The sequence below is a fragment of the Crocodylus porosus genome, unplaced genomic scaffold (genome assembly GCF_001723895.1).
Source record: "Crocodylus porosus isolate Cpor-Errol unplaced genomic scaffold, CroPor_comp1, whole genome shotgun sequence".
NCBI lineage: Eukaryota > Metazoa > Chordata > Crocodylia > Crocodylidae > Crocodylus > Crocodylus porosus.
In genome coordinates this window covers 1771971-1799938 of record NW_017728934.1, presented here as the reverse complement: position 1 = coordinate 1799938, position 27968 = coordinate 1771971, and the positions used below count along the sequence as shown (strand labels likewise).

Here is a 27968-nt window from a genome sequence, read left to right as displayed (position 1 = left end):
TGTACTTCATGGTTATCTTGCTTTGAAGCCATGGTGCTGCAGGTAAGGTGCTAAAGCTGATGGAGCCCCCACAACAAGGGTAGGATAATGGGCTTGCTGGACCATTGGTGTGCTCCAACTGGAGCTCCATATGTGATAGTAGTTGAGAAAGAAATCTAAAAAGGGGATAAAAACTGTAGCAAGCAGTAGTGTGGGGAGATCCCTGACCATCACACAGACAAGGTGAAGTCCTTGGAAAGGGACTGACACAAGTTGTGCTCAAGGTATTGTTGGAGATGACAGGCCTCAAGCCTACCCCTGGAGTCTTGCCTTTCTGCACCTGCAAGAGCTTAAAAAGCCCAGCTGGCAGGATCCTATCTCATTCAGTCTTGAGGCTTTTGACAGCCAAGCCAACTCCCCATGTATAATAGAGAGACCTGAAGGTTATTCTAACTTCCATTAGCTCCTGACAGCCTGAAGGGGAACTATTCTGGTATTATCTGAGCAGGGGCAGTCCTGCCATACTCCCTTTCGGCAAGCTACATCCTCTGTGTCAAGGTGCGGGTAACCTAGGGGCCATCAAAGAGGCTCTTACCTCAGGGGAGAGATTTTTCTCACACTCTGGATGTCCTCCTGGGAAGCCCTTTCAGTTGGATTTGAGGTTGCAGCACTGACAAAGGACAGAGTAGATTTCACCTAGCCAAGGCTGGTGCTTGGATTTTAAGCATAGGTTTGTAAGCTTTGGGAGCCCATCTTTTCTCACTGGCACCCAGCAAGAAGCCCAACTTTGGCATCTAAACTGGGCTCCCTCCACTGACAGCTCTTCAAAGGCATCCCTAGGGAAATCTGAAAACACCAGGTCAGAGATGTCCCTGGTATCTTCCTTTTCAAGTCAGCAAGGCTGCCCTAAGAATGAATTTGCCATTGTTTGTTTACTGGTGTTGCTCCCTGGTACCTGAAATTGATGGAAGCATTTGTTTTACATCTGCATGTGACCTGATAGAGCTCTTCATATTATTCTCCCAAACCCAGCAGCGTGAGAGAGTGCTAGCTGTTGAGCACAGCCAGACAGCACCAGCATGGAAGGGATAAGCCTGAGGAAATCTGTACAATTATGGGATGTTCAGTTTGTGCATCAGTGAAGCAGTTGAGAAGAGCAAGGGGTGGGGGGTTCTGAGGAACTCCTGCCTTGATTCCCTAAAGAGGGAGAAATCAGCATCGAGATGAGCTGAGATGATGGCAAGTGAATTGGAACAATTGCTATCATAATATAAAGACCTGGAGATTGCAAAGATTTGCAAGACACTCCAGCAAGGGGCTCTGCACAAGAGAGCAGTCCCCCCTGCTTTGCCTTTTATTTTCCATCCTGTATTGCACAAAGCAGCAGCCCCATCTTTATGGCTACTGATGCTTCATATTACAGTAACACAAAGGCCAGAACTGAGATCAGACCCCTTTGCGCTATGCACTGTACATAGACATAGTAAGGGACCCAACTGTGAAGAGTTTATGGCATAGGGCAGACCGAGGCTGTGACTTGAGTAAGGTCATACAGGGAGTCCATAGCAGAGCCAAGGTTACAACTTGCCCTCTCCAGTTTGGTGGCCTACACGCTTGGCTCATTTTAGCTGTCATTTGTCGTTTTGATTCTCACAGCCCAGAATAAACTTAAGCAAATGCAGCAGGCCCCCAGTCCATCCTCCTGCCTGATTTTCTCCAGTTGTTGAGTAATGAATTGTAAATTGTACCTAATGCATTGCTGATTGCTCTGATTGAATCTTTCTGCGGAGTCAGTACTACAGAGGTTGCTATGGGTCCCCTGGTGACTGATATTTCATGAGCCACAGACCTTTTTTTAGGGCCCTTTTTTAAAGGGACCAGCATATTATACAGTGCATTTTTTTTCTCAGGAAAAGCACAGTTTATGCTCCAGGCTGGACACTTTAGCTTGTTATTTGGGCCAAGGCAGGGGTTTAGAAGCATGCCTGCCCTGTGAAGTACCTGGTTCAATTATACTGACAGGGCTCTGACAAAGCACCAAAGAGGAGAGGAGAAAGGGAGTGGAGCATATGGAGTTCTCTGTGGTCTTCCCTTTTATTCTCTGAGAAGTGGAGAGAATGAGCAACCCAGCAAGGATGCAGAGACATTATCTCACTGTAGAGCAATCTGCCTGGGCACTGGAGTAGCTGCAAGGGAGCAGACCCCAGACAAGGCATGCTGCACGCCTGGGGGTCCTGCAGTCTGACAGATGCATGATCGGTTTGTCTCTATTTCCCCCCCATTGGCAACCTTCCTTTCTGCTAGCCCTGTCTATCAGTCCAATGGCAGAGAGAGAGCTTACTAAAATGTTGCTCCTCACCCCCAATTTTTGGTAGTCCAGAGGTGGTGGTCTCTTCCCTGCCTGGATATCTGAGGGTCTGGTTTTGATCATTTACATGGCATTTGGTTGTCTAAGGGTCAAGTTAGGACCAGAGCCAGGTTAGAGTTCTTTTCCCGGTTGCACTCCTGGACATATAGATGATGAAGCAGTGACAGCAATGGAGGGTGAGACTCTTTATCCTCTGCTCCTCACTAACAGCTGAGTGGCTAGAGCACTTCCCTGGGAAGCCAGAGAACCTATGGTTTCAGGCCCCCTTCACCCAGGGGACATTTAAGCCTGCATCTCTTTGACTTCCCAGCACAGTATTTGAACCACCACAGCCCAGGTTAGGTATTATTCACTGCTGCCGCAGGGGCTTCTTTTCAAGTTGACTCTCTTGCCCAGCCATAAGAGGGAGGAATGTGGGAGGCATGTCAAGGGCTAGGAGGAAGGGAGAAAACCAGAGGAGGTGAGGCTCAGTGAGGTGGCTGCTGGCCTGGCAGCAATAGGACCTTGGCTTCTAGCCTGGACCCTTGTTCCCAGCAAGGTGGAAGAACTGCCCTCTGTTCAATGATTATTAAATGCAAAGAGCTGTGGCTTAGCTTCCTGTATATAAGTAGCATTTTAGACCACCAAAATGCCATGTAGGTGACCAATGCTGCGCACATAGCTAATTGGGAAGGGAACAGAATGTCACCCCAAGTGTCTGAACACACCTTGGCTTGTATCTACAGTGCCTGGGATTCAGTGATCTCCCATCCACATATTAGACGGGCCCAGGGCTACTTAGTTTCTAAAAGCTGTAGGAATCTGGTCCATGCAGCCTGGCATGACCTCTTTGCCATTTTGCAGCTCTTGCTTCATCCCTCACTCTGCCCACCTCCCATAAGTAAATTTTTCAATGTAAGGAAAGAGAAAGTGAATAAAGGTGGAAGGATGAAGTCAGAAGAAGTAGAGAAATAAAAGCAAGTTACCACTATGTAAAGCTCCCTTGCTGCAATTATTTCTTGTTCTGCTCACTCTAGATGGGGAACCTTTGTTGACCATCTTGTATTTGAAAATTACTCTTAAATCCCAACCCCAGTGCTTCCAAGCATTCCCCATACATCTGGCTTTCTGGAACTCTAATAATTTTTATTGGAGAAAATCAGAAAACGTCTATAAGAGCAAATTTCTTGTCTTGTACTGGTGCCCTGGGAGCTTTCCAATTTGTCATTTTGAGTCTGCAAGATGCTCAGCCCTGTTGTGGTTCAGGCCTTTGGCAGTATTCTAGAAAGGGTTAGGGAAGCAAGCACAGAGAGGAGTGGGGAGAGCAGGGCAAGGAGCCCCCTCACCCCCTCGAAATTGCCATCCGTAATCAAGCGAGGGCTTTGCATAGTCCTGGATCACGGCTTATCAGCTGGTTCAGAAGGAGGGGCAAGAAATCATTCAGAACAAAGAAGGATGGTGGCTGTGGCGGGGGGGTTGTAGTGTTTTCAATGAATACTCTCTCTTTCTTGGTCATGACAAGGAATTGGGAAAAAAATAAAGAAGAGTGAAACACTGAGAAATCCCAGATACATTGATAGGACTGATCCAACTCCCATTAGAAAAAAATCCCACTGATTTCTGTGAGAGCAGGGTAGGTCCTTAGCCTTTCAGTCAGTGACATTTGTGCTAGATATAACACACACTCACTCTCTCTCTCATGCATGACTGTACCTGTCTGGCAGTTGGCTCACTGCCTGGATGGAGAGGAGGGGATGTCAGATGTTTGCTGCTGCTGGGACTCGAGTCACATTATTCTTTTCCCCTAGGAGTGAGTGGTTTTGCAAACTGCACACCATCACTGAGGGCGGTACCCATCCAGCACCTTCACTTCAAGCTGGTGGAAGGGCCACAACATCCAGTGGATTCATTTGGCTTGCCAGATCTCTAGCTAATTTATGGCTGGGCTGCAAACTGCAGGCAGTATAGGAGGCCAGAGCCCATGACTAGACAGGAGTGCACGCACCCCAGCACTGTCTGATCTTGGCCTGAGGAGTCTCTGAGACCTGGCATAGCCATGGACCTGCTCACCCAGAGATTCTGGGAGATCAGGGTCAGTAGAGCAAGCTCCCTCAATGACTGAAAGCATTTAAGGACACGCCACTGGATCATAGTGTTGACAGTTTTATTCCCATGACCTCAGTTCTGAGTCCAGTTGCCAAGTCCTGTGTGAGAGCCTCTTCATGGAGTTATGAAGACAGGGAGGAGAGACCTTGGCTGAAGCAGTTTTTCTTCTGCAACATGGACACAACCCCTCCTGTGCACACAGGCCTGTATACAAGCACACCCCTACACAAACACGCACTCATTCTTATACACTTGCACAGATTCATCCCCTGCCAGGGTTGGTCGTGACCCTGTCTACTTACATTTACACACATGCACTTACTCACCCACCACACCCATATATCTATATATCACATATACATACTTACGCACATTTACATCTGCCCCTAGGCCAGTTTACAGAAACACACATGCAAATTGTGTTGACTGGGGTGAAATCAAAAGAGCTGAGATTAATTTTTCAAGCTGAGAATCTAGCTCACAACACGCTATATCTTGCATCGATCCACACTGAAAACTCACACTACATAAAACATGATCACAGGAGATGAACTATGGAAAGCTATTCATGAACAAATTCTGCTGCACTTGCTCATTATGACTAAACAAGCAGTCATATTTTTTTCACTGGGGAAACTTCCAGAGAGGCTCCAAGGCCAGTGACTTCAATGGGAGTTTTGCCAGTGGCTTCAACAAGAGCAGGAGCAAGAGCAAGTCCTAGGTTACTATTTTGGTGTGCAAGATCCTCCGCTAGTATACATCCAGTTAGCTCCATTGACTTCAATGCAGTTACATTCACCTATAGCAGCTGAGAATCTGGCCCAGAGGGTGTTGCATGTAGGGTATGATAGTGGTTAGGCAGCTGGTGGGGGCTATAGTCTTGGGCTCAGCCACTGACTTACTGTGAGAACTTGGGCAAGTCATTTCATCTCTCTGTGCCTCTATGTCCCCTTTATCCATCTTGTCTGTTTAGGCTACAAGGGATTTGGTTAGAAATCATCTCTCCCCATGGTCACACAGAAACCCTGACAGAATGGCACCTGATCTTGGATAGGCCTGTTAGAAGCTGCCATGCAATAGCAACAACAAGCAGTAAGGAATCTTATTCAGAGTTTTTCCACTGTGCACGGATCACCTATGTAGACTCGCTCCTTAATGCATAGCACAAGAGCTGATGAAGGCACTTTCGCTGAAAAGGCAGAGTTCCTGTTAATAGCATAATTACACCATAGAGTAATTGCTTCCCTCAAAATACACTGGTGAAAATGCTTCCCCATCATGGTTCTAATTAGAGAACACTTTCAGACAAAACAGACACCGTAAATCTTTTAAACAATATGGGCTGGATCCCTAGCTGGTCTAAAATGGGTGTAGATTCATCAAAGTCTGTGTGACTCGAGTGGTTTTCACCAAAGAATGGATCTGGTCTCATGCTAAGTAGCAACAACCCTGGGATGCGGGGAGGCAGGTATGATCAATGGCTTTGCACACAGTGCCAATGCTCTGCAGACATCATCTGCTGTAAAACTGTCCTGAAAGATTTAGCTATGTGCTCCCTGGCCATTCAGTTGCTCTGATAATGTCAGTGGTGGAAGATAACCTGGTATTTGTTGCTGTCATCTAAACACAAGCAAAGCCTGTTCTTGGCTCAAATCGTATTTTCAGCTGTTGCAGAGCTAGTCCTCAACTCTGACCCAACAGGATGGGCCTGGTGTTAGCCACAAGGAAGGGAGTGTTGGAAGTGGGCAAAGTTCATGCTGTTCTTGGACAGGCCAGCCGGGCTTTGCAGGAGGCAGCTGGTGTTCCTCCTGCCTGCAGACCAAAAGCCATTAATCAGATGAAGCAGGGGTCATGGGAGACAACTCGCAGGCAGGGTTGGGTGATATCATCTCCATCCCACCTGGGGCAGGTGAGGGTCCTCTCCAGCTTTGACTCACCCTGACCTCCCATCTGGATCAAGGCAAGGCCCCACTAGCAATGGTTTGCTAGAAACTGCAAATTAAGCTTCCTGTTCCAGGGGAAAAAAATTCCCATTGGGATGTCTGAAGCCATCATCTCTCCCATCTGGACCAAGGAAAGGTCCTCAATGCAGTGAAATGGCAGACACCATCTGGACAGCATGAAGGCCCCATCAGAACTGAGGCCTCCAGCAGCTCAGTCTAACCCAGCTGCAATGTCCATGTACAGCCTGAGCCTCCCTTCACAGCTGAGCCAAATGGAGTAGATTTTATGCTTTAATTGCCTCTGGTGTTCCTGTGTTGCAGGTCCCATTGATGAACAGGAACTGAGGGGCTGATTTCCAAAGCTGGCACTTGCCGCTCTCAAGGACATCCCCACTTCACATCTGTCCCTTCTCATCCCATCTGGACGCTTGGCGCCAAGCCAGAGAGTTCCCAATGCCTAAGAATAGCAAAGTGACGCAGCGGGAACACAGTAATGAGCATGTCACTGAGTCTGTGGCTGACCTGTTGGCCCATGAGGAGCCTGTGGACTACAAGCACAGTGTCTTAAATGTGGCTGGAGAGACCTGGGACAAGCAGAAGGATGCTGAGGAGGACCTGGACTCTGAGAACCGGCCAGCATGGAACAGCAAGCTGCAATACATCCTTGCACAGATTGGCTACTCGGTGGGGCTGGGGAACGTCTGGCGGTTTCCATACCTGTGTCAAAAAAATGGCGGAGGTAAGAGACTGCAGGAGTTGGCATGGGAGGGCTTCGACCAATGCAAACCTAGGGGGAACATCTGGGGTCAGATCCTACCCTGGTTGCCTGCATGCAGCTCCCACTGATGTCTATAGGTGTCAGTGCATATCTAAGGGCAAAAATAAACCATGTGTGTTATTAGCACTCTTGGAATGTAGGAAAAACACCTGACAGGTATTTAGGAGTTGAAATTGTGCCACTGTATTGCTGGAAGGGAATTTGCCCATGATCTTTGAACTTGGCTCATCTTTGACCAATGTATAGGGTAGCCATCATAGAGGACATTTTGGTTTTCTGCTACTCTGTCCTCTGTTGATAGGAAATCCGGAACCTTTATGTCCTTTATTTTTCTCTACAAGAGATAAATAGAGGGCATAAAGGCATTCAGGTTTAGTATCGATAGAGGACAACCGGGCTGTCCTGTATGGTGGCCACCCTACCAACATAGGTAGTTCCACTGAAAACAACAATAGCTGAAGGTCCAGCCACCCATTGATATGGACATCCTGTTTGCATGTCTGTATGTCTGTTCATTCATTCATCCATCCTGATCCTCATTAAAGAACATTCATATTTATACAGTTGCAAGCACGGATTGTGGCTGGGCTACATCAGGCTTCCTTTGTGGGAAACTGAATACGACATCACTGCGGTGATGTCATACATTACAATGGAAGTAGACACTGGCATTTTACTAGTGACTTGTACAAGGATAGAAACTTTTGAGTTTTCTTCATGTGCCCATGAGATAATTGATGCTCGTCTCAAACTGGTTTCACACCAGCATGACTCCATTTACATTAGTGTAGTGACTCTTGATTTTTCCCCAGCATGTGTGAGAGTAGGATCACGTGTAGTGAGTGTGGTATAGGAAATGGAGAAGTGCCCAGGAGCCTGAATTTCTAGTGGCTTTCCCAGCTCTCCTATGGCCTTGTAATATAATCTTGGGTTAATCAGCTAACCACTCCATGCCTCGGTGCCATGACTGGTGACTAAGCCACCTGTGACTGCTCAGTTATCTACTGCTTCTCTTGGCAATTACTAGAATGAACTTACTTACCAGTACAGGATTCAGAAAGGACACACTTCTTCCTTGCTTCCCCTTGTGTTTCCTCCACCATCGGGTAGCCCAGGTTCTGCTTTCCGATAACCACACATAGTGCCCACTGACTTCAAAGCACAGGGTCAGGCCCACTGTGTTAGCCTGTAGGACCTGGTGTACAGTATGCCAAGTTACCCTGGCTCCTAATGAGAGCTAGAGTTGCTGAGTGGATTTGAAAATCTGGCCTTCAGCATCTCCGCAGCACAGTGCTACCCTTCCCACTGGAAACTACATCTACCTCCATGGCTCACACTTCCATCATCTCGGGGAACTCAGTTCCCTGGGGTAAAATTCAGGCAGCCAGACCCTGAGCCTGCTTCCTATTTGTTGTCCCCCCCCTCACAGATCACCCACATGGAGCCTTTTCTGGCCCTTTCCCTCCTCCTTGACCTTAATTGCAGTGCTGCATAATTCAGCAGCTGCCCAGATCCAGAGTTGCAGTGTCCTCAATAATTAACATGACTCTAGGCTCATCTCAGCGGTGAATCATTCTCCTGAATGAACCTGTACAGTCAGCACTTGCTACTTAAGGGCTGCTCATGCCTCCCTCACCTTTCCTTCCAAATAGGATGGAGTCCACCATTTGCCAGCTCTAGGGTGCCTGCGCTTCCCCATCATCTGATTCCCCTTGTGATCTGACTACACACTGGCTGTGACCCTGTTTGGTTCAAAGGGAGGATAAGCTCATAGTGCAGGCATGAGAAGTTCCATTGCATTGCACGTATTTGAATTTGCATGCCTTGGTTAAAAGGGTTTGCAGATGCACAGTTATGCACGTGTCATTGTACTGCTCTGCACATACATAAACACATCCATGTGGTCGATCGTACACTGTCTATATGAAGCTGTGCGTGCATTGGTTGTATTATGTATCTGCTTGCGTGCATGGATTGGTTGCACTGAGTGAGTTTATAAAGTTACCAGGAGGAGGTTGAATGCAATTGCTGGGCCAGATTCTCCACTGGTGTAAATCAATGTAGCCTGTTGATTCCATTAGGGCTATGTTGATTAGGTCAGCTGAAGACCTGGCTCTGGCTTCTGTGGTCCTCATTTACACCAAGGTAAACCAGATCAGAACCAGGATCAGAGCATGAGGTTTAGTGAGTGGACTAGTGACTAGCAATTGGGTTTCCTGGCTTTATTTCCATGTGTTGCTATTCCTTACTATGGGATCTCAGACAAGCTGCCTAAAAAGTCTGCCCCTTGGTTTCTCCCTTGGCCCACCTCATCTGCGCTTGTGGGAGGCCTGTTCAGTTAACGGTTTTCAATTTAACGAAGTTGAAGAACTGGCCTTGTGTCCATTCAAATCCCCTATCCATTCTCCCTAACATTGGGTCCTCACTGACAGCTTTGATCTTGTCTCACCTTTCTCCAGTGTTTACTGTCTATGGTCCAATCAATCACTGCAATGTTTCCCTTACTTCTTCCAAATCTTGCCGCCTTGCTGCCCTCTGGAGGGGAAGGTTGACCATCCAGCTTAGGGCATGAGGTTATGACTAGGCAGATGTGAGTTCAAGTCCTGGTTCTGCCATAGGGGTCTTGGGTGATCTTGGGCAAGTCACTTTGCCCAGCTTCTCAGAGATATTTAGGGGCCTAAACACCCACTGGAGTCCATAGAAGTTTAGGCACCTTTGGAGATGGTCTCTAGGCAACTAAATATTTTATAGCTCTGTGGCCTAGTTTTCCATCTGTGAAATGGAGATAATGGTAATGCTTTCCTGTTACACAGCCAGTGCCATGGGTATGTATAGACTGTGAAGAGCTCAGGTGTTATGGGGCAGGGGAGATGTGGCAGGGGCCAGCTCAGAAGTGTCAGCTTTCCTCTGATGGGTGGAGTTGTTCCAGCCCACCACTTGAAAAAGTTGCTGAAGTCTGCTGTAAAAGCATTAATGAACCTACTTTTTATCATGCTATCTCCTTAGCTTTAAGATTGTCCAATAAAGCAGCAAGCCAAAGAAGGACTTGCCTACCTTTGGCACTAAATGGTTTTCGGGGTGGACCAGAATCGCATTTAGGTGCATCAGTAGGTGGAACAGGATCAGGGCCCACAACTTCAGAGGTGCCCCATCCTCTCTTTGTGAGACACCACAAACATTCCCAGTGGTTTCTCATAATCAGAGGAGGCTGTGGGGACTTTCCTATGACTTGCTGTAGAACGTCGTGGATTTTGAAGTTGTGACAACAGTCCAAACTCACAGACGCAGATCCTCCTGTTTGTGCTTTGAGCCATTCTAGGGAGGCTGGGACCATTTCAAAATTCAGTAACACCTTCCACATTTTTCAGCATTTCAAATGAAGAAAGACATTAGATTAAAGGCTTAAAAGTGCTTCTGAAATGTGGTGAGGAGGGGTCATAGAGTCCTGGTCATCCACACCCATTAGAGAGGCCTGGAAGGCTGTGCTAGGGAGACAGCGCTTAAGCTCAGAAAGCTGCAGGGGAACTGGGTTGCAATGCTTGACATGTCTTCATGTCTCTCTCTCCACTCACACTACATGTAGGCCCCTTTTGTTTCCTTTCCACCAGCATGAGATGAGTGTTAGATGGTGGCAAATTTCAATCCAAATTCTTTCTTCACACGGGGATGGCATTTGACCCACACCACCCATGCAGGGGATGGGAGAATCTAACCCACTGCCTTCGTTAATTTGTGTTGGCTGCAGCAGACATGCAAGGTCCTGATACATGTGTTGGGTGTCAGGCGCTGACACGTTAATGTGGAATTAATGCATGTGCTTTCAGTTTGGAAGGAGCTTGCTGTTTGAAAATGGAGCAAGTGCCTGGCTTTAAAAAAAGAAAACAAACAAATAAAAAGCCTGCTGTTGATGTGTCACTTTTTCATTAATAGATCTTGAAGCTCCTTCCAGAGAAGGTCCAGGGCAGAGACACAGTCAGGGATTGAACTGAAATGTCCTCAGTCCCAGCCCTAGTGCTCTGTCCACTGAATTATATTGCCTCCTGCTTTGAGTCATTTAATTTAATCAAGTTATTTAGACAGGCAGTCTTTATTGTTTGTATACTGCCTGATCCAGGCCTGGGGCTTCTAGCTGCTACTGCAAAGTGTATTAATACAACAACATTCATATTATTAACCATCATCACTACCATATGCTTAAAGGCAGGCACAAGCTGAAGTACCTGGTCTTTGGGGGCCAATGTGCAGGCTGACATTGGTTGGGTGATGTAGTGAAATGGCTGCAGTAGACTGAATTGTGCACTCCCACTAAGCACACTGAGCTTTTATGTGTTAGATGAAACACCGCAATGCGTGGGGGTGGCAAGTTGTGTTTGTTCCTGGCAACAAATTCTACATATGTTGGAGAGAACAGTTGTGTGCTGGTAGCAGAGGGAGACTGGGCCAGATCTTCAGAACGCACTGTGCTCAAGAGCCCTCACAATGATGCAATTTTTCTTCCTGATTTGTGCACCACAGTTAGAAATATGGGTATGGGACTATCACAGGCCCATTTGGCATGGGGGCAGGTGCATTTTTGTCCCTGCTTATGTGCATAGGTCTGACAGCTTGGACTGCTACACTTCCAGGTACAACGGGCTGCTTTACAACACAGGGAGCTGTGAGGTCTGGTGTGCTGGGATGTGGTCATCTAGCGTGCACAGTTCTGAGCAGCTAAAAGGGTGACATTAAGTGAGAGATTTATCTGTAAAGCAGGGGGAGATTGTAGTAGCTGGAGTAAAGCTTAGGTTTTCATTAGAAACAATAGCCCAGATCATCAGCTGGTATAAATTAGTGACTTCAGTAGAGTGATGTCAATTTATAACAGCTGAGGACTTGGCCCAGGGAGGTTATGATGGATGAACTAAGCCTGTTTAGCACTGATAATGCAAACCAGCTGTTCTCTTTGATAGATGCTATCTGGATAAGATAAGTTACCCATCCTATAAAGTGCTTTGAGATCCTTAGATGAAAAGCAGTGTGCAAGTAGAAAGCCTTATTATTATTATTATAGATGAGGTGAATTTGCCCTCTTGGGTACAAGTACTGAACCTGTTTGTTGTTAATGAGGTAACTTTATGCATCTATTTATCTATCTATCATCTTGAATTATGCTTTGTCTCTTGCTCGCTTTCCTGCCAGAGTGTGATGGCTTTATCTCTCTCTTTGTCTGAATTTCTAAAGCTTCCAGTGCTGTAGATCACACTAATATCTGAGAACGTTGTCAGGGAGCTTGTCATAGGAGCAGAGTGACAGTGTACCTAGCCCTGAGTGATGTTGCCTTGCCAAATAGAGTTGTTCTGTGCAGGCCATGACACAGGGTGATGGGTGTCATCAGTGATTTTTGTGCTGGCATGACAGCAAAGTTGTTTTAAGTGCAGAACTAACCTGAGGACATGTCACCAGGCTTGTCCAGGCACCCATTGCAGCAAGTGGAAGGTACTGGTTATGCTGCTGTGCTTTACATGCATGCCTGCTGTGCAGGAGGTTGCATAGGTATCTGTGTGAGACTAACACTTAACAGCTGCCTGTGTATTGTTCTGGCAGAGGTGGTGGCTGTGTTGAGCCCAGCGTGGTGAGTTGGGCTGTGCAAGGGTAAAAATGTGTGGGGGAAAACCCTGAAGTTCTGCTAGCTACGAGAGCTGGTTTGGGTTGGATCATAGTATGCTCATTTCTAACGAGCATGTCCCACTTGCCAGGTATTGCAGGTCCTTGGTGGAGGTCCAGAACAGGATCTGAAATCTCTATGTAAATGCCTGCAGCCTTCCAGTCAGTAAAAATACGGGTTGTGACTAATTCTACTTCTTTTGTTCTGAGCTTCACTGAGTCCTAGAGTAATTTATCAGCAGGTAGCTCCAACATGCGTCATTTTGTCCTTTTGTGGTCATCTGGTTTTGCTTCTTGAACTACTAATTTCTCTCCTGTCTCCCCAATTAGACAGAGATTAATGGTGCTTCTATTTAAAGCCCTTCCTCCATGGAGAGTTCCCATTTAGCTCTGGTAGGAGCTGCTCACTCTAGCGAGACAGCTGGCAGGCTGTCAAGCACAATTTTGAAGGCAGCTGCAAAAGTAAAGTGGCTACTACTGCAGGAGTTGAAATAGCACTAGTGTGCTATTATGACAGTCCATCCCATGCAGGTAGGTGCATGCCAGTCTTGTGTATCTGCATGTGCTGCAAGACAATGCATTTGGCTGTGTCTGGGAACAGATGTTGCATTTTTTTCCCTGGAGAAATTTTACCTGGGTTTGTCCCAGAACAGAAATATCCCAGGATTGGCGCATACGCAAATTGCTTTTTCCAGTCAGTGTTTAGTGAGTGGCTGAATGCACGGCTGCTTTTCAGTCATTGAGTTGGTGATGCAATGGGTAAGCAATCAGATGCACTTTCTGATGTCCTTGGGTAAATTGTTAGTACTTTTTATCTCATAAATCTTTTTAGGATTTATCCCAGGACAATAGACATGGACATCTGAATGATTGCAGTTTGTCCCAGGATGAAACAGTTTATCCTGAGACAAATGTGATGTCTGCTTGTAGCCTATGTGTTTTTGAAGGTATGTTTGTCTGTAAGTATTTGTGTGTATAGATGTGTGTGTTTTGTACAAGCATGGAGCTAGGAAGGAACCTGAAAATGTGATATACATCTGAAAGCATTTCGTTATGCGTTTGCATCTTCCATGTGTATGAATCTATGTAGTCGCTGCAGGGTGTGGTTGTGTGTGTGTCCTTGTAGCTAGAAAGGAAACTTGGAGTGAGCATGTGTGTATCTGTATGTGCATCATTATGTATATGTATCTCTACAGACACCTGTGCGTGTTCTGTGTTGGCCGCCGGCCAGGTTCTCTGGATGAATCTGTTACCTTTTATTAGATAGTTGGGGAAATTTAATTTATTTATTTTTAGCAAGCTTTCAGATTTAAAAACCCTTCGTCAGGCTGAGAGAGCCTATGCAGTTGATGTGTGCTCTTCCTGGATGGAAGGAATAGTAAAGAAACCAGAGGCTGGGCTGGTATGCATGCAAGACAGGCAGTTGATGAAGATTGAGGAGTCAGTGGGTCAGCTGAAAATAGAGGAGTCAGTGGGTCAGAGACAGGTTGGGTGGTGGGGAAGAGGGATGAATGTAGCAGTTAAATAGTGGAGAGGTACCTGGGGAGTCAGGTGTCAGGCAGGTTATAATGTGTCATAAATCCAATGTTTATATTTAGTCCATGATTGGTTTGTTTGTTTTTTTTTTTGTTTTTTTTGTATCCAGGAGATTGAAGTGAATGTGTGTATCATGCAGGCATCTGTGTATGTGTGCCTGTGGAAGCCTCTCCATGTTGTATCTTTAGTTATCTGCGTGTGTGTGTTGCCATATCTCCCCCTCCTCCTTTCGGTATGAATGTAGTTATGTAGGACTGCAACTTATGCATTTACACAGGTACTGTGTTGTGTTCCTGTATAGGTGTGTGTGTCTATGGTGCTTTCTCTGAGCCTGTGCTTCCTCTGCACATGTGTGGGAGACTCCTGTGGTTTGGGGTTATAATGAATAAGTAGCTGCTGAGACATTATGGCTCAGACTGGTTTGTTTCTTCTCCCCTGTAGGAAGGACCTCTGCCTTTTCAGAGCAGTGGCAGATATCCCACCTCTAACTGACCTTCTCTCTCCTCTCAGGTGCCTATATGGTCCCGTACCTAGTGCTGCTTATCATCATTGGGCTCCCTCTCTTCTTCCTGGAGCTGGCTGTGGGTCAGAGAATCCGCCGGGGCAGCATTGGAGTGTGGAACTACGTCTGCCCCTGTCTGGGGGGCATTGGATTTGCCAGCTGTCTAGTGAGTTTATTGCTTACAGGAGTGTCCCCTCAGGCACATGCAGGGGGAGGTCTTTTCTAGGGGCCGTGCCAGATGCAAAGATTGTTTTCCAGCTATAGCGTAACTGGAGAAACAACAGGCCAATCTTCAGTTGAAATGGAAGGTTAAAGGGACATGGTTTTCCTTTCCCTTAGAAATGTCAAAATCTTTACAATTTTTAGCAAATCAAACAACCCCCTAAATCCACTTGAAGAAATAAGAAACCTGTGGTCAAGTGAAACACCTGGTTTTGCTAATTGAAAACTCATAGAAGTTAAGGGCTGGAAAGGACCTTGAAAGATCATCAAGTCCACCCCCCTGCTCTGGGCAGGAATACTGGTGTGATCGAATGATGGTTGGTTTTGATTTTGGTTTTTTTGTTGTGTTGCTGTTTTTTTAATCCTCTCTTTGTTTCTGTTTGCTAACATATCTAAAGGGGAAGGAATTGGAACTTGTAAAAAACCAAATGCTCTGGTTCAAAAAAGCTGTTATTTGCCTAGCTCGGTCCTGAAGTTAAAGGTTTGAGCCTCTGAAACTCCACCCAAAAGGTCAGGCTTCCTAACAGATTCCTCATACTCTGTGTGTCAGGAACAGGATGGGATGCACATGCCTTGTGCTGCTCAGTGGGTTTTACATGTGATTCAGCAATGTGATTATAAGTGACCAGCTGAGCAAATTCCTCAGAAGGATCCCACTGCTTAACAAACCCGCCTTTTGCTCTCAGTTGGTGAGACAACAGCACAGTCGCCGAGCCAGTTAGAAAAGAAAGAAGCAATGAATTTCATCTAAGTACATGAGAAATTTAAGAAGATACTCTAGGAATCCCTCCAAGTAGTGCTGTGCCTCTTAGTTACATGGGTCAAGTGGGGAGGCTACTGTTCTCAGGCTGGATAGTATATTGTAGCTCACAGGAAAAAAAAAAAAAAGGATGAGTCTTTAACTGAGTTGTGAGCCCTCTGGTCACACTTAGTGTGTTTCATGCATTAGAAACCACCCAAACTGTGTTGGAGTACCAATGTGCATGTAGCCAGGCTTTGCATGTATGTACACACTTAGCAAATACAGTAATTTGGAACCCAGCTATGCCCGCGTGGCTGTGTCAAAGTAAATGATACAACAAATACATAATGCGTCTGTGCAGCACAAGCTGCAGATGCTCCCAAGGAAAGTGCAATTCATGGATTATAATGCCAGAAGGGACAGTAGTGAGCATCTGGTCTGGACTCCTCCAGAACACAAGCTATAAGACTTCCCTGAATTAATTCTTGATAAACTAGAATCTCTCCCTCAAGAAAATAACATCTGGTCTTATTTAAACATGGCCAATGATGCTGAGTTGCTTTCATGATTCCTTACCCTTACAGTTGACTATTTGCACCTTTTTCCTTAATATAGATTTCTCTAGTTTTCAGCTCCAACCATTGGGGTCTGCTCTGACTGAAGAGCTGGCAACTCGAGCTGCACATTTGCTTTCCATAAAAATTCAGGACAAGGGCCTGGACAAAGCCGTGGAAGCCTTTCACAGTCAAGGAACTGTGGCTCTGACCCTGATTACCATGACCTGTGATGCAAGCTGCTTTCTTAGCTCAAGGGTTTCCTGCACGGTGTGAAGTCTGTCTGGTGGGTGCATCATGTGGGATCTAAACATCATGTTATTCTCCCTTTCCCAGGTCTGTCTTTTTGTTGGTCTCTATTACAACGTGATCATTGGATGGAGCATCTTCTACTTCTTTAAATCCTTTCAGTATCCCCTGCCCTGGAGTGAGTGCCCCATCATTAACAATGGCACAATGGCCAGTAAGTAATTCCTTTGTTGCTCCAGCTTGACCATTACTGGGACAATAGCATCTAGGTTTGCAGATGGTCGCAGCTGCTGGGAGGTGGCACCACATCTGGAAAAGTGTTTCCAGGGTTGTGGGTAGGTTTCATAGCTGATAGCTGTCGTGCAGTGGGGATGCACCAGGTTAGGGCTGTTTTGCATCCACTGTCATGTGCCCTTGTGTGAGATGCTTGCCATATTGCTCTTGGGACTTGGCTTTCTCTGGGGACTCCTTGTTTCCAGGTGCCAGTGTCACCTGATTGCACTAAAGCAGCGCCTGGTGTTGGATCTGTGCTGTCAGGATTGCATATGGATTCAACAGCTGGGAAGTATATTTAAAGCATTTGTTTGACTAGTTCCTAAGAGCTCAATAAAGATTCTGGCTAAGCTAATAGAGCATTTACTACCGTCTCTACACTTCTTCGGTACATCTGTGACTATTTTATGGGAAGCGTAAATTGCACCATTTATTTAATGTCTTCTTTTCAGTTGACAACATCTCCATATTCCCTACTAAAGATCCAATTCCCTGAGCTCTGAAGTGACATTTGCCTTTTCTGCAGTCCATGGATCTTGCACTGTAACTTAGACAGACCTGGGTGTCAGACTTGATGAACAGGTTCCTTCCGACCCTAGAAACTATGAAACCTAGAAACTATTAATGATGTGCTGCCTCATAAGATTCTGGGTAAGTCTCCAGCAAACCCAACCAAGCTCCTGTGACTCTTATTTGTTTCAGTTGTGGAGGCAGAATGTGAAAAGAGCTCAGCTACCACTTACTTCTGGTACCGGGAGGCCCTGGACATCTCCAACTCCATCTCAGAAAGTGGGGGGCTTAACTGGAAGATGACTCTGTGCCTGTTGACAGCCTGGAGTATCGTGTGCTTGGCCATGATTAAAGGAATCCAGTCTTCAGGGAAGGTGAGTGTTGGCACTAATGCCACAAAAGAAGACTCCTCCTGCCCCTGGCTGAGGTGAGGTCACAAACATCAAGGATATCAGGAGACCTTTCCATTATAGATGGGAGTGTCTGGGCAAGAGAAGCCTAGTTAAAATAGCATGGGACAGGCCTACACAGAAAAATGGAAGTGTTACAGGTGTAGTCCCTGAGCTAGCTATAATTTACCTGGCTCAGGTAATAAGAGCAGTGAGGATGTGGCAGCCTAGGCTTTTGCATTCTGCCTGGAGGTAGGAGGTTTCTCCATCACTACTGGGCATGCCACATCATTGATGTAACCATTACAGCTGGCCTTAGTGCCTGCTGCTGATCCCCGAGGGGTGATGAGGAGGCTGTCTTCTGCAGCCATGTTGAGAAGTCAGGCTCTGAGTGCTTTAACAGAGGCACGCAAGTATTTGGAGGTACTGAGCATGGAGAGCTCCTGCTGACTCCTGGAGGCACTAGGGAGACTCTGCACCTTGGAAAGTCAGGCGAAGTATCTGGACAACTGACAGGCCTGATGTTGGCAGCTGAGTCTTGTTAGGCCAGAGACAGAAATTTGACCTTTTCAGCTTGTTGCCCTTGGTTTTGCTAAGGAACTGCCATTCTGAGGAAGCTGCAGCAGTATCCTAGAGCGTTATGCGGTAGCAAAGGGACTTAATGGGTGCCAGCCACAAGCCAGAGATGGCCAAGAGGTTTGGGGAGAAAGATATGAACAACATTTGGATGCTATTAATATTTGCATAATAGGCCTTCAGCACACAGAGGGTGAGTGAAATACAGGAGCCAGTTCCAAAGGGGAAAGTGCCCCCTGGGGAGTTGAAACTTGTTCTGTCTGTCAGTCTGCCATGCAGCATTTGGTATGTGCACAGGTGCCATTGGGCAGTGACGCCCCAGGCTGCCACCCATGCACTACCAAGAGGCAGCAGGTGATCTGTAGAGAGTGGGGATGGAAAGCAGAGCAGCAGCAGAGACAAGTCCATGCTCAGATTAAGTATGCTCCCTGGGCTCCATTAATACACGTTTATGTGAGCAGGGCTGGCTTAACCCTTTGGGCCCTAGGCAAACAAACTCTTGGGCTTCTGGCTGAAGAGGAAACGTGTATATTACCTTTTTTTTTTTTTTTTTCACTCAATAATTATAATATGTAAAATAAGCACAACTGGGCCTCTTCTTCACTTAGGGCCCTAGGCATGTGCCTAGTTTGCCCATGCATTAATCTGGCTCTGCATGCGAGTAATAGAAAGGCACCCCGGATTCCCAGGAAGTCAGTCTGAGCTGCATGGCATGTACTGTGGCACTGTAGCACAGGAAGAGAATAGAGGGCAACAGTGACCAACATGCAGCATCTGGCCCAGGTAGAATATAACCACTTGCTACTGCTAAATGCTAGTGAAGGCTCTCCCATAGCTCCTGTGACAGCTGAAGATGCTGAGTTCAAATCTCCTGCGGTGGAAGGGTTCTGTTCCTCCCTGCTAGTGATAGAGAATACCAAGGGATGGAGATATGCCCCCTAGCAGCACAGCAGCTGCTAGTGGTGAGTCATGTTCAGTGTAGGCTTAGAAGGGCAAATAGTTCCTCTTTGGGGCAGCATTGGCTCCCCTTCTCCTTTTTTTTCCTCGTGTAGTGCCTGTGCAGAGGGGAGTGGAGGGTAGGGGCTGTCTGAGCACCAGTGTGGGGCACCGGAGTTGTGTACAGGCGCTGGTTATGCTGGTTCTTTTCTCTCCTAGGTGATGTACTTTAGCTCCCTCTTCCCTTACGTGGTGCTGGTTTGCTTCTTGGTGCGGGGACTGCTGCTGAGGGGAGCCATAGATGGGATCTTGCATATGTTCACTCCAAAGGTAAATTCCCATCCCCCATTGCCCTGATCAGACATAGACATTGCCCAGTGTCCCTCAAATTGCCAACGGGGGAGGAGGTGGATTTGATCTCAACAGATTTTTTCAGCCTCCTGCTTTATTTTGCAGGAGGAAGCTGGCTGCTGCTGGAGAAAATTATTGGCAGGCACACACTGATGCACACGTGTACATGTGCAGTCATGCCTACACACAGGCATAGCAGCTGCCAGTCACACCTACATGCTGGCAGTCATTGTTGTGTCCCCCTTCCCTCCCAACTGGTGTAAATGCATGCATGTGCACGCACATGCACACACTTCATACTAAAAAGCAGCAGTACTGCAGCCTTGCTTAGATAACCCCCTACACATACATACACTCCTACTGAAGATTGGTATCAAAATAAGGCCCACACTGAAGCTCATCAGGAACCCATAGGCCACCCCTACCTGATGCAGTTGGACCTGACTGTACCTTCACTGGGGTGAGGGGATGCAGCTAGAGGAGCTGCCAGGTTCAAGCATGGGATACTTTGGGGGCTGACTGCTTGGATCAAGGTGGCACTGCTGCCCAGGACCTACAGCACTTGTCAGTTCTGCTGGTGTTGGTAGCTAGCTATGGGCTTCATTCTAAGATGCCAGGAGGCTGGAAACTGGCTGGTGCATAACCCTCTGTTGGCACTGTGTATCAGTTAATGAATTGGCTAATTCATTAATTAAGCTGAGAGGTCGATGAATCAGCTCAGCCTGTGAAGCTCTTACAAGATATGAATTATGATCTCTTAATGTAAGGCACCCAGAGGCTTGCATCCTAGCATGCCAGCTCTTAGGAGCAGTAGAACATGGTGCCCAGGGGGTGCGAGTTACGCAAGCTGATGGGCACCTCAGAGCAGTAGTGATGCTGAGGGTACTTTTAAAGCACTTGCGCTGTAGGGAGACAGGCATTCAAGGATCCTGAAGGGAGCACTCAGCAGCCAGTGGTCCTCCAAGGAAGATTGGCACTCACTTGAGTGGATGTGCAGTGCCAGCTGGTGCCCATGTAATGGAGGGGAGGGAGACTGGAGGGATGTGTTGTAAGATAAGGAACTTGGTGGAGGTGTGGCCTAGTGGACAGAATGTCTCTGCAAGTGACTCCTTGTGAACAACTTTAGGTGAGTTGCTGCCCTCAGCTCTGAAAGGAGCTAATTATACTTGTTCACCATTAGGAAGTGCTTTCCCTCCATGAAGGATGTGGCACGTGGACCACAGGTTTGGGGCTTCTCATCCTCAGGACTGCCCCTAACTTGCTCGGTTGTGATGCTACTTCCCTGCTTGATGCCTCAGTTTCCCCATGTGTGAAACGGATACAATGACACTCAGCTCTGGGAGACCTGTAGAGGGACTCTGAAGCATCGGTGTGAAGGGTCATTCTGTCTTCAAGGAAAGAAACTCTGACCTTCACTCTGCTAGTTCACAGCAAAATGATCTGTTCATGTGCAATGTGGAAGAGTCCCAAGCTCTGGGTAGCATGTAGGACCACCACCCATCTGTTCTAGTGAGGGGATCATTGCTTTGGTGCAGTGACAGGCGTGATTGTTTGTAGATATGAGCCTGCTAGACTGAGTCAGTGGGGAAAGCAGGTGACTCACTGGTTTATCTCCATTCCCAGCTTGACAAGATGCTGGATCCCCAGGTATGGCGAGAGGCAGCCACACAGGTCTTCTTTGCCCTAGGCTTGGGCTTTGGAGGAGTCATCGCGTTTTCCAGCTACAACAAGCAGGACAATAACTGCCACTTCGATGCTGTGCTTGTCTCCTTCATCAACTTCTTCACCTCTGTGCTGGCCACCCTAGTGGTCTTTGCTGTCCTGGGGTTCAAGGCTAACATCATGAATGAGAAATGTGTGGTGGAGTAAGTGTATCCTCCTCTCTCTCTCTCCCCAGGGCCCTTCTCTTAGCCCTGGTCCTCTCAGTAGGACAGGGACACCTACCCAGACTCTTGTAACTCCTTTAACACATGCAATAGCAGCTCATGGTTTTAAGACCCAGAATCTCCTAGTTCAACCCCTGAGGGTGACACTGCAGGGGTGAGAGGGCTCCATCTGTGTTGAGCCTGATCCATTCCTGGATGGGAAATTTCACCTCAGTTGGTGCCCAGCTGAAGTCATTGTGGTTTAGATAAGGCACGGGACCACAGACCTGAATCTTAAAGCCTAGATTTTAAAGGAGTTAGGAGCCCAACTCCCAGTGACTCCCAATAGGAACTGAGTGCCTACCTTCCTTAGGTCTCTGACCTGAACCTAAAGGGTAGGGTCTTGGTCCAAGTTTCCTAGGGGAACCCAGCTGGGCCAACTCGACTGTAAATTCTCCCTCCAGTTTCAGCTGGAGAAGGTTTTCCCTTTCATTTCGTGTCCTAAAGTGGTACTTAGCTATGGGAAGCTAAAGAGCTGCTGTGCTTCACCCCAGAAACAGCTGCTTTTCACATCTGAGTGGTGTGATGTCTATTTGTGATTGCTAAGATGTGCACAGCACTTCTAGGCCTGTGGAGGAGAAGAAGCTACATGCATCTAAATGATAAACCAGGGGAGCAAGCTGGGGGCAATGCCAGGTTCTAGAGTTGTGGGATTGCTGCACAAGCCAGTTCTGACTCTTGTTGCAGCCTGAGCTAGAGTTCAGGAGCTAGGTGGGGCTTCAGCCCCTGTTGGGGGGCTGTGGGGGGGAAATAGTCTCTATAATTTGTAGCCAAGGCAGCTTATCTCCACCATGCAGAAGTGGACCCTTGCCTCAGCTGTGGGAGGAGAGGGAAGACCCCATGCCCAATGCGCACAGCACCTTGCCTGGCCCACGGGATGGGAAATTGCATCCTACATTCCAGGTGTTACTGTACATCATCTCTGTTTCGGCTTATGCCCTGCTTTGCTCCCATTTTGCATCCTGTATCCCTCCACCCATGCACAGTGTCATGCCAGGCCAAGACAATGGGCTGATTGGTGATTGCATCCCATGTCTGCCCCACTGCATGGGACCATGTGCTCATTGCTCATCTCACTGCAGGGTGTGGTGATAAAGGGTTTCATGCATGACTCTGGCCTTGCTCCCTTAGGAATGCTGAGAAGATCCTGGGCTACCTAAACACCAAGGTCCTGAGCCATGATCTCATCCCGCCCCATGTGAACTTCTCCCATCTCACAGCCAAGGACTACAGCGAGATGTACAAGGTGATCATGACGGTGAAGGAGAATCACTTCAAGGAGCTGAGCTTGGATGCCTGCTTGCTGGAAGATGAGCTCAACAAGGTGCTCAATGCAAATGACTGTCACTAATTTTAGAACCAGAAGTGCCTCTGAGAGGCTGGGGATGCTAAAGCCACAATGCTTTGGGTAGCTCTAGCAGGTCTGCTCATGCTGTCCACCCAGTGCTGTTTATATAGGAGCAGCGTGTATTCCAGTGCATGAAAGCCTGGGCATGTTGGTGCCCTGGCCCCCCGGATAGTAGAGCATTGTATACTGTATATACAGTGCTGGTGAATGCATCTGTAGGTTAGTGCATGTGACAGGCTGTCTGGTGAGCCAATGCAACAATGTTACTTGGACATCTGAGTAGAAGAACATGCATCTGTGGAAGAAAAGAGCAGCTATAAATGAAGTGCTGGCAGGAAGATTCAAATGGTGTAATACAGGGGTCTCTTCTACACCTGGTCTTGTTTAAACCTTTTATTAACAGTTTGGATGCTGGACTAGAGAGCTTCCTGGTCCAATATTCAGATAACAGGAAACTGGGAGTGGCTGCACACACTTGGGGGGGATAGAAGTGGAATTCAAAAGGATCTTCTTAATAGATTGGAGAGCTGGGCTAAAGGCAACAGCACACAATTCGGCAAGAACACGTGGAAGGTGCTACAAGTGGGAAAGAGAAGCCAGTCACACCAGTACAGAATAGCAAATGCAGACTGTCTAGTAGAACCGCTGAGAGGGATCTGGGGGTTTTGGTGAATCACAGAATCCACACGAATCAGCCTTGTGATGCAGTCACAAAAATGCAGATGCAATTTGGGGTTGCATCAAAATGGAAGTATGGCAGCAGGTGACACAAGGGAGGTGATAGTACCACTTGGCTTGGTCCTGGATGGGCTGCAGATAAGAGTACTACCTGCAATTTAAGATGTCTGTGGAAACTGGAGAGGATCTGCAAGTGGGCACCAAGAGGATAAAGGGATTGAATGCAAGCTGTAGAAGGAAAGGCTGAGAGAACTTCGGGGTGTTTAGTTTGGAGAAAAGGTTTTGAGGGTGGGGGCATGATTGCAGTTTTCTAATAGTTGAAAATACGCTATAGAGAAGAGGGAGAACAGATCAACAGGAACAGCAAGACAATGGAATAAGTGGCCTAGGGAAGATTGGCATCTCCTTCATTGCAGGTTTTCAAGAAGCTGCACAGGTATTTGTCTTGGGTAGCATAGGAATAGGAAATCCTGCAGGGGGTCAGTTTAGATGGGTCAGTCCCTTCCAACCCTGTGATTCTATGATCAAATCACACAGGCTCCTTGCTCTACCAGGCATCTTTGTACTATATGCACATGTCTGTTTCTGTGTGCACACAGAACACCTGGGCAGGTAAGTACATAACAGTGCAGTCCCTATGTCTCAAGGGAGGGTGTTTGGACAGTGTAGGTATATATGTGTGTGCATACCTGTGTCTTTGGCATTAGCGTAATGTAGTCTGTCAAACAATAACGCTGCTTGTCTGTGGCTGTAGGGCAAATTAATGGCGCTGCCCCTCCACCTAGCCAGTGCAGGCTGGGAGGTTATAGGTTCTGCTGCAGGACCCATTTCTTAATTTAATGGAGATGAAAGCCAAAGGGATCATTAAGTCAGTGACTCCAACCCCTGTAGTCCAAGACCCATTCCACCCAGTTACCTCTTATACTGAGCCCAGGCACCGGTTATAGCATTTCAGTCCTTAGAGAGCTGAAGTGTTATATGCTACACGTGGGCAACAGGCTGGATCAAGGTGCCAGCACTGCCAGACTCCTACAGTGACAGGGAATTGAGTGGGTGAGACAGATGGAGAGTGGGGTCCTGCAGGGACTCTTCATTGTGAACCCCCTTCTCTGTAGAGGAAGTTATTGGAGCCTGCGGAGTCCAGCATAATGTATGCAATTCTCCAGTGGCTGCCTTGACATATACGCTCATCAGACACGCATGTGCACTGCATGCGGCATGTGTTTGGAGCAATCCTGTGTGCAGTACAGAACAAGCCGCAGGGCAAATTCCATCCTCATTAATGTTAACAGGGTAACCGAGGGTATCTCTATCCTTTCCAGACTCATTCAGGCATTTCCAAGCATATTTAGAGTCTAACCAGTGTCCTTGTGTGTACATGCCTGGGAAGGCATGAGCATGGGTGTTTTTGAGAAGAGAATATGTGCACAGGTTTGGGAGTGTGGGAGCAGGATTAGCTGTTTTTGAGCACAGGCTTGTACATCCAAGTCCCAAGTTCTGTCTTAAGCTTTGGTGGCTCATGAGGCTAATGTCTGAAGCCAGTGGCACATGGGGGAGCCATGATATCTCCTCCAGTTGCTTTTGTTTCCCCAGTCTGCTCACTGTTGGGTTACTTCCTGGGGGAGCTTTCTGTACAAGTCCACAGCGAGGATTACTGAGGATAACTAGAGTAAGGTTTGAATTCAATCCTTTAGGGATGCCAAAAACCACCTTAACCACTCTGCCACATGTCCTTTCATAGACTCATAAAGGGACCTCCAGCGGTTAGCTAATGCAACTGCCTGCTCAGGGCAGGATCATCATTATTTGAGCCATCCTAGACAAGTGTCTGTTTAATCTGTTCTGAGAACCTGAGGAACAACTATCTCATACAACTACCTCATACACAATGCCTGACATATTAAAAAAAAACACCCAACTTGCCTCAGGTGTGTGCACACAGGCTTCTTTTAAAGCACTACGCACACGTTCCCGATGTAGTTTTTACTTCCAATTTGACATTACTCTGCCTTTTCTGTTTGTGTACAGTCAGTGCAAGGAACAGGTTTGGCCTTTATCGCCTTCACTGAAGCAATGACTCACTTCCCTGCATCTCCTTTCTGGTCTGTGATGTTCTTCTTGATGCTGATCAACCTGGGGCTGGGCAGCATGATTGGGACCATGGCAGGCATCAGCACCCCTATCACTGACACCTTCAAGGTGCGGAAGGAAGCTTTTACAGGTGAGTCTTTTTTCCTGTGCTCTCTGGGGTCTCTGTTTCCCCAGCTCCATGTCAGGGTGGGCAGGGTGACTTGAGAAGAGATATTAGATATGACAGACCAGAGGTTGTACCCAGGGTCTCCACTTGCAGGACTAAACTTTAGTAGAAGGATACCTTGGCTTTCTACTTATACAATAAGGAGGACTAGAAGAAAGCAGCAAGAGAAGTAAGACGGGATTATGGAAGATGGATCTGAATAGACTGTCTGAGGGAGCTTGTGTGACACCTGGGTGAGACTAAATTTTGGGATGGCTTAGAGAGAATGGAGCACAAGGTCTATAGGCCCAGGGTTACATGGAGAATGAATTTACTGTAGAGAAGGAAACTAGTAGCCCCTGGATTTAGGAGTTTTTTTTATAGATGGTACTTTGTCACTGCCATATGCACTCCTTCCCAGTACTGAACAATTCTTAATTGGTAACATGCTGCTGGCCATCTTTGATACTGCTGAAGCAAAGCAGAGGCAGGAAAATGCAATGTCCAGAAAACTGGACTGGAGATAGTCCTGGGTGCTACTCCACGCTCTGCTAATAACCTGCTAGATGACCTTGGGCAAATCACCTTCCCTCTCTGTGCCTTAGTTTCCCCTCTTATACCTTGCCTTCTAATAAACCCTTTGGGGAGAGCACCATTTCTTATGTATGGGCCTTTGCACATGCAACAAAACTGGCCTTTAAAGTGGCTTAAATGCCCTTTTACACTGCTTTAACGGCGTTTGCTTTTTGCATGATCAGCAGTGTATTTTGCTTTTATATGACTTTGTAATGTAGCAAGATTAAACCCCTTGGAGGTGTTTTAGTTTGCTACCTAACAAAGTGCAATGGTGCACAGGGCGCTGGATGCCGACATGCTCAGGGAAGCTCGGGCTTGGCAGGCTTCCAGCACCCCATGCACCATCTCCGCCTCCTTCTCCCACTGCCAGCACACCGAGCTACCCTTCTGCCACCTTGCCGCTCTGCCCCAAGGGCAAGCCAGCCATTTCTAGGCAGTCCTAGGTGTTGGAGCTTACCTGCTTCTCCTGGTCACACATGGGCTGTGTGACCCAGCAGCAGCTAGTGCAGGCAGGTTCAACTGAGGAAAAGAAAAAGCGGCGAGGAGCCTGATCTTTTTCCTTCTGGACCTTGCCTGCCTACCTGAGCTGCACAGGGGGCCAGTGCCTCCCTCCACAGCTGCGGCACCCCCTGCAATCACCTGGGCCAGGTGCCGCCTGGGGGGTGTCACCACTGCAGAGGGAAGCACCGGGATCCCCCACAGCTCAGGGACCACTTTGCCTACCACCATGTACCCCTCTTCCCCCTGCCCCCTGACTGTGGGAGAGGCATGTAAGCTCTAAGGATTGGGCCCCCTAACCCTTGTGTATACACAACAGTGGTTTAATCTGGTTTAATTCTCCCTAAATTGAAACAGTGGGTTTTTAAAAACCCACTGTTTCAATTTAGGTAGAACTAAACTGGCATCTCATGTACAAGCACCATATGTACAGCACCTAGTACAATGTGTGTGTATGGTGGGGGCAGGGGCAGACAACTCTTGGGCTAGAGGCAATATCTGTGGGGAGCTGGAGGAAAAGCAAGGGCAACATTGGACCCCTGCTGAACCAGATGGGGCAACTGACGCCCAGGAAAAAGCCAACCTATTAAATGGGTACTTTGTGTCAGTCTTTCGTCAGTCCCATGGGACGCCCATGCGCACTACGGGACAGGGAGGTCTGGGTGAGGGAGATCCCCTGCCCTCCATTAATGCTGACCTCGTGAAGGGACTCCTTGAGAAGCTGGATACCTTCAAGTCAGCCGGCCCTGACAATCTATGCCCCAGGGTACTCAAGAAGCTGATGAGCGTCATAGCCCAGCCCCTGGCACGGATCCTTGAGAGCTCCTGGTGCTCTGGTGAAGTGCCTGAAGACTGGAAGAAGGCCGATGTGGTGCTGATCTTCAAGAAAGGGAGGAAAGTGGATCTGGCAAACTATAGGCCCATCAGCCTGACTTCTGTCCCGGGGAAGGTCTTAGAAAAGTTTATTAAAGAGGCCATCCTTAATGGACTGGCCGATGCCAACATCCTGAGGGATAGCCAGCATGGGTTTGTTGCAGGTAGGTCTTGCTTGACCAATCTCATTTCCTTCTA

General features: G+C 47.5%; 1 protein-coding gene across 1 annotated transcript in view; it reads left to right on the top strand.

Annotated features, from left to right (window-relative positions):
• Positions 1-6700: 6700 nt before the first annotated feature.
• SLC6A17 (solute carrier family 6 member 17) overlaps positions 6701-27968 on the top strand; it is a 34950-nt gene continuing 13682 nt past the window's right edge. The window contains exons 1-8 of the mRNA XM_019546263.1: positions 6701-7114; positions 14843-15000; positions 16689-16815; positions 17577-17758; positions 19505-19615; positions 21260-21501; positions 22693-22885; positions 25616-25808. Of these exons, the coding sequence (XP_019401808.1) occupies positions 6829-7114; positions 14843-15000; positions 16689-16815; positions 17577-17758; positions 19505-19615; positions 21260-21501; positions 22693-22885; positions 25616-25808 (1492 nt within the window). The 5' untranslated portion in view covers positions 6701-6828. The remainder of the gene's footprint in view (positions 7115-14842; positions 15001-16688; positions 16816-17576; positions 17759-19504; positions 19616-21259; positions 21502-22692; positions 22886-25615; positions 25809-27968) is intronic.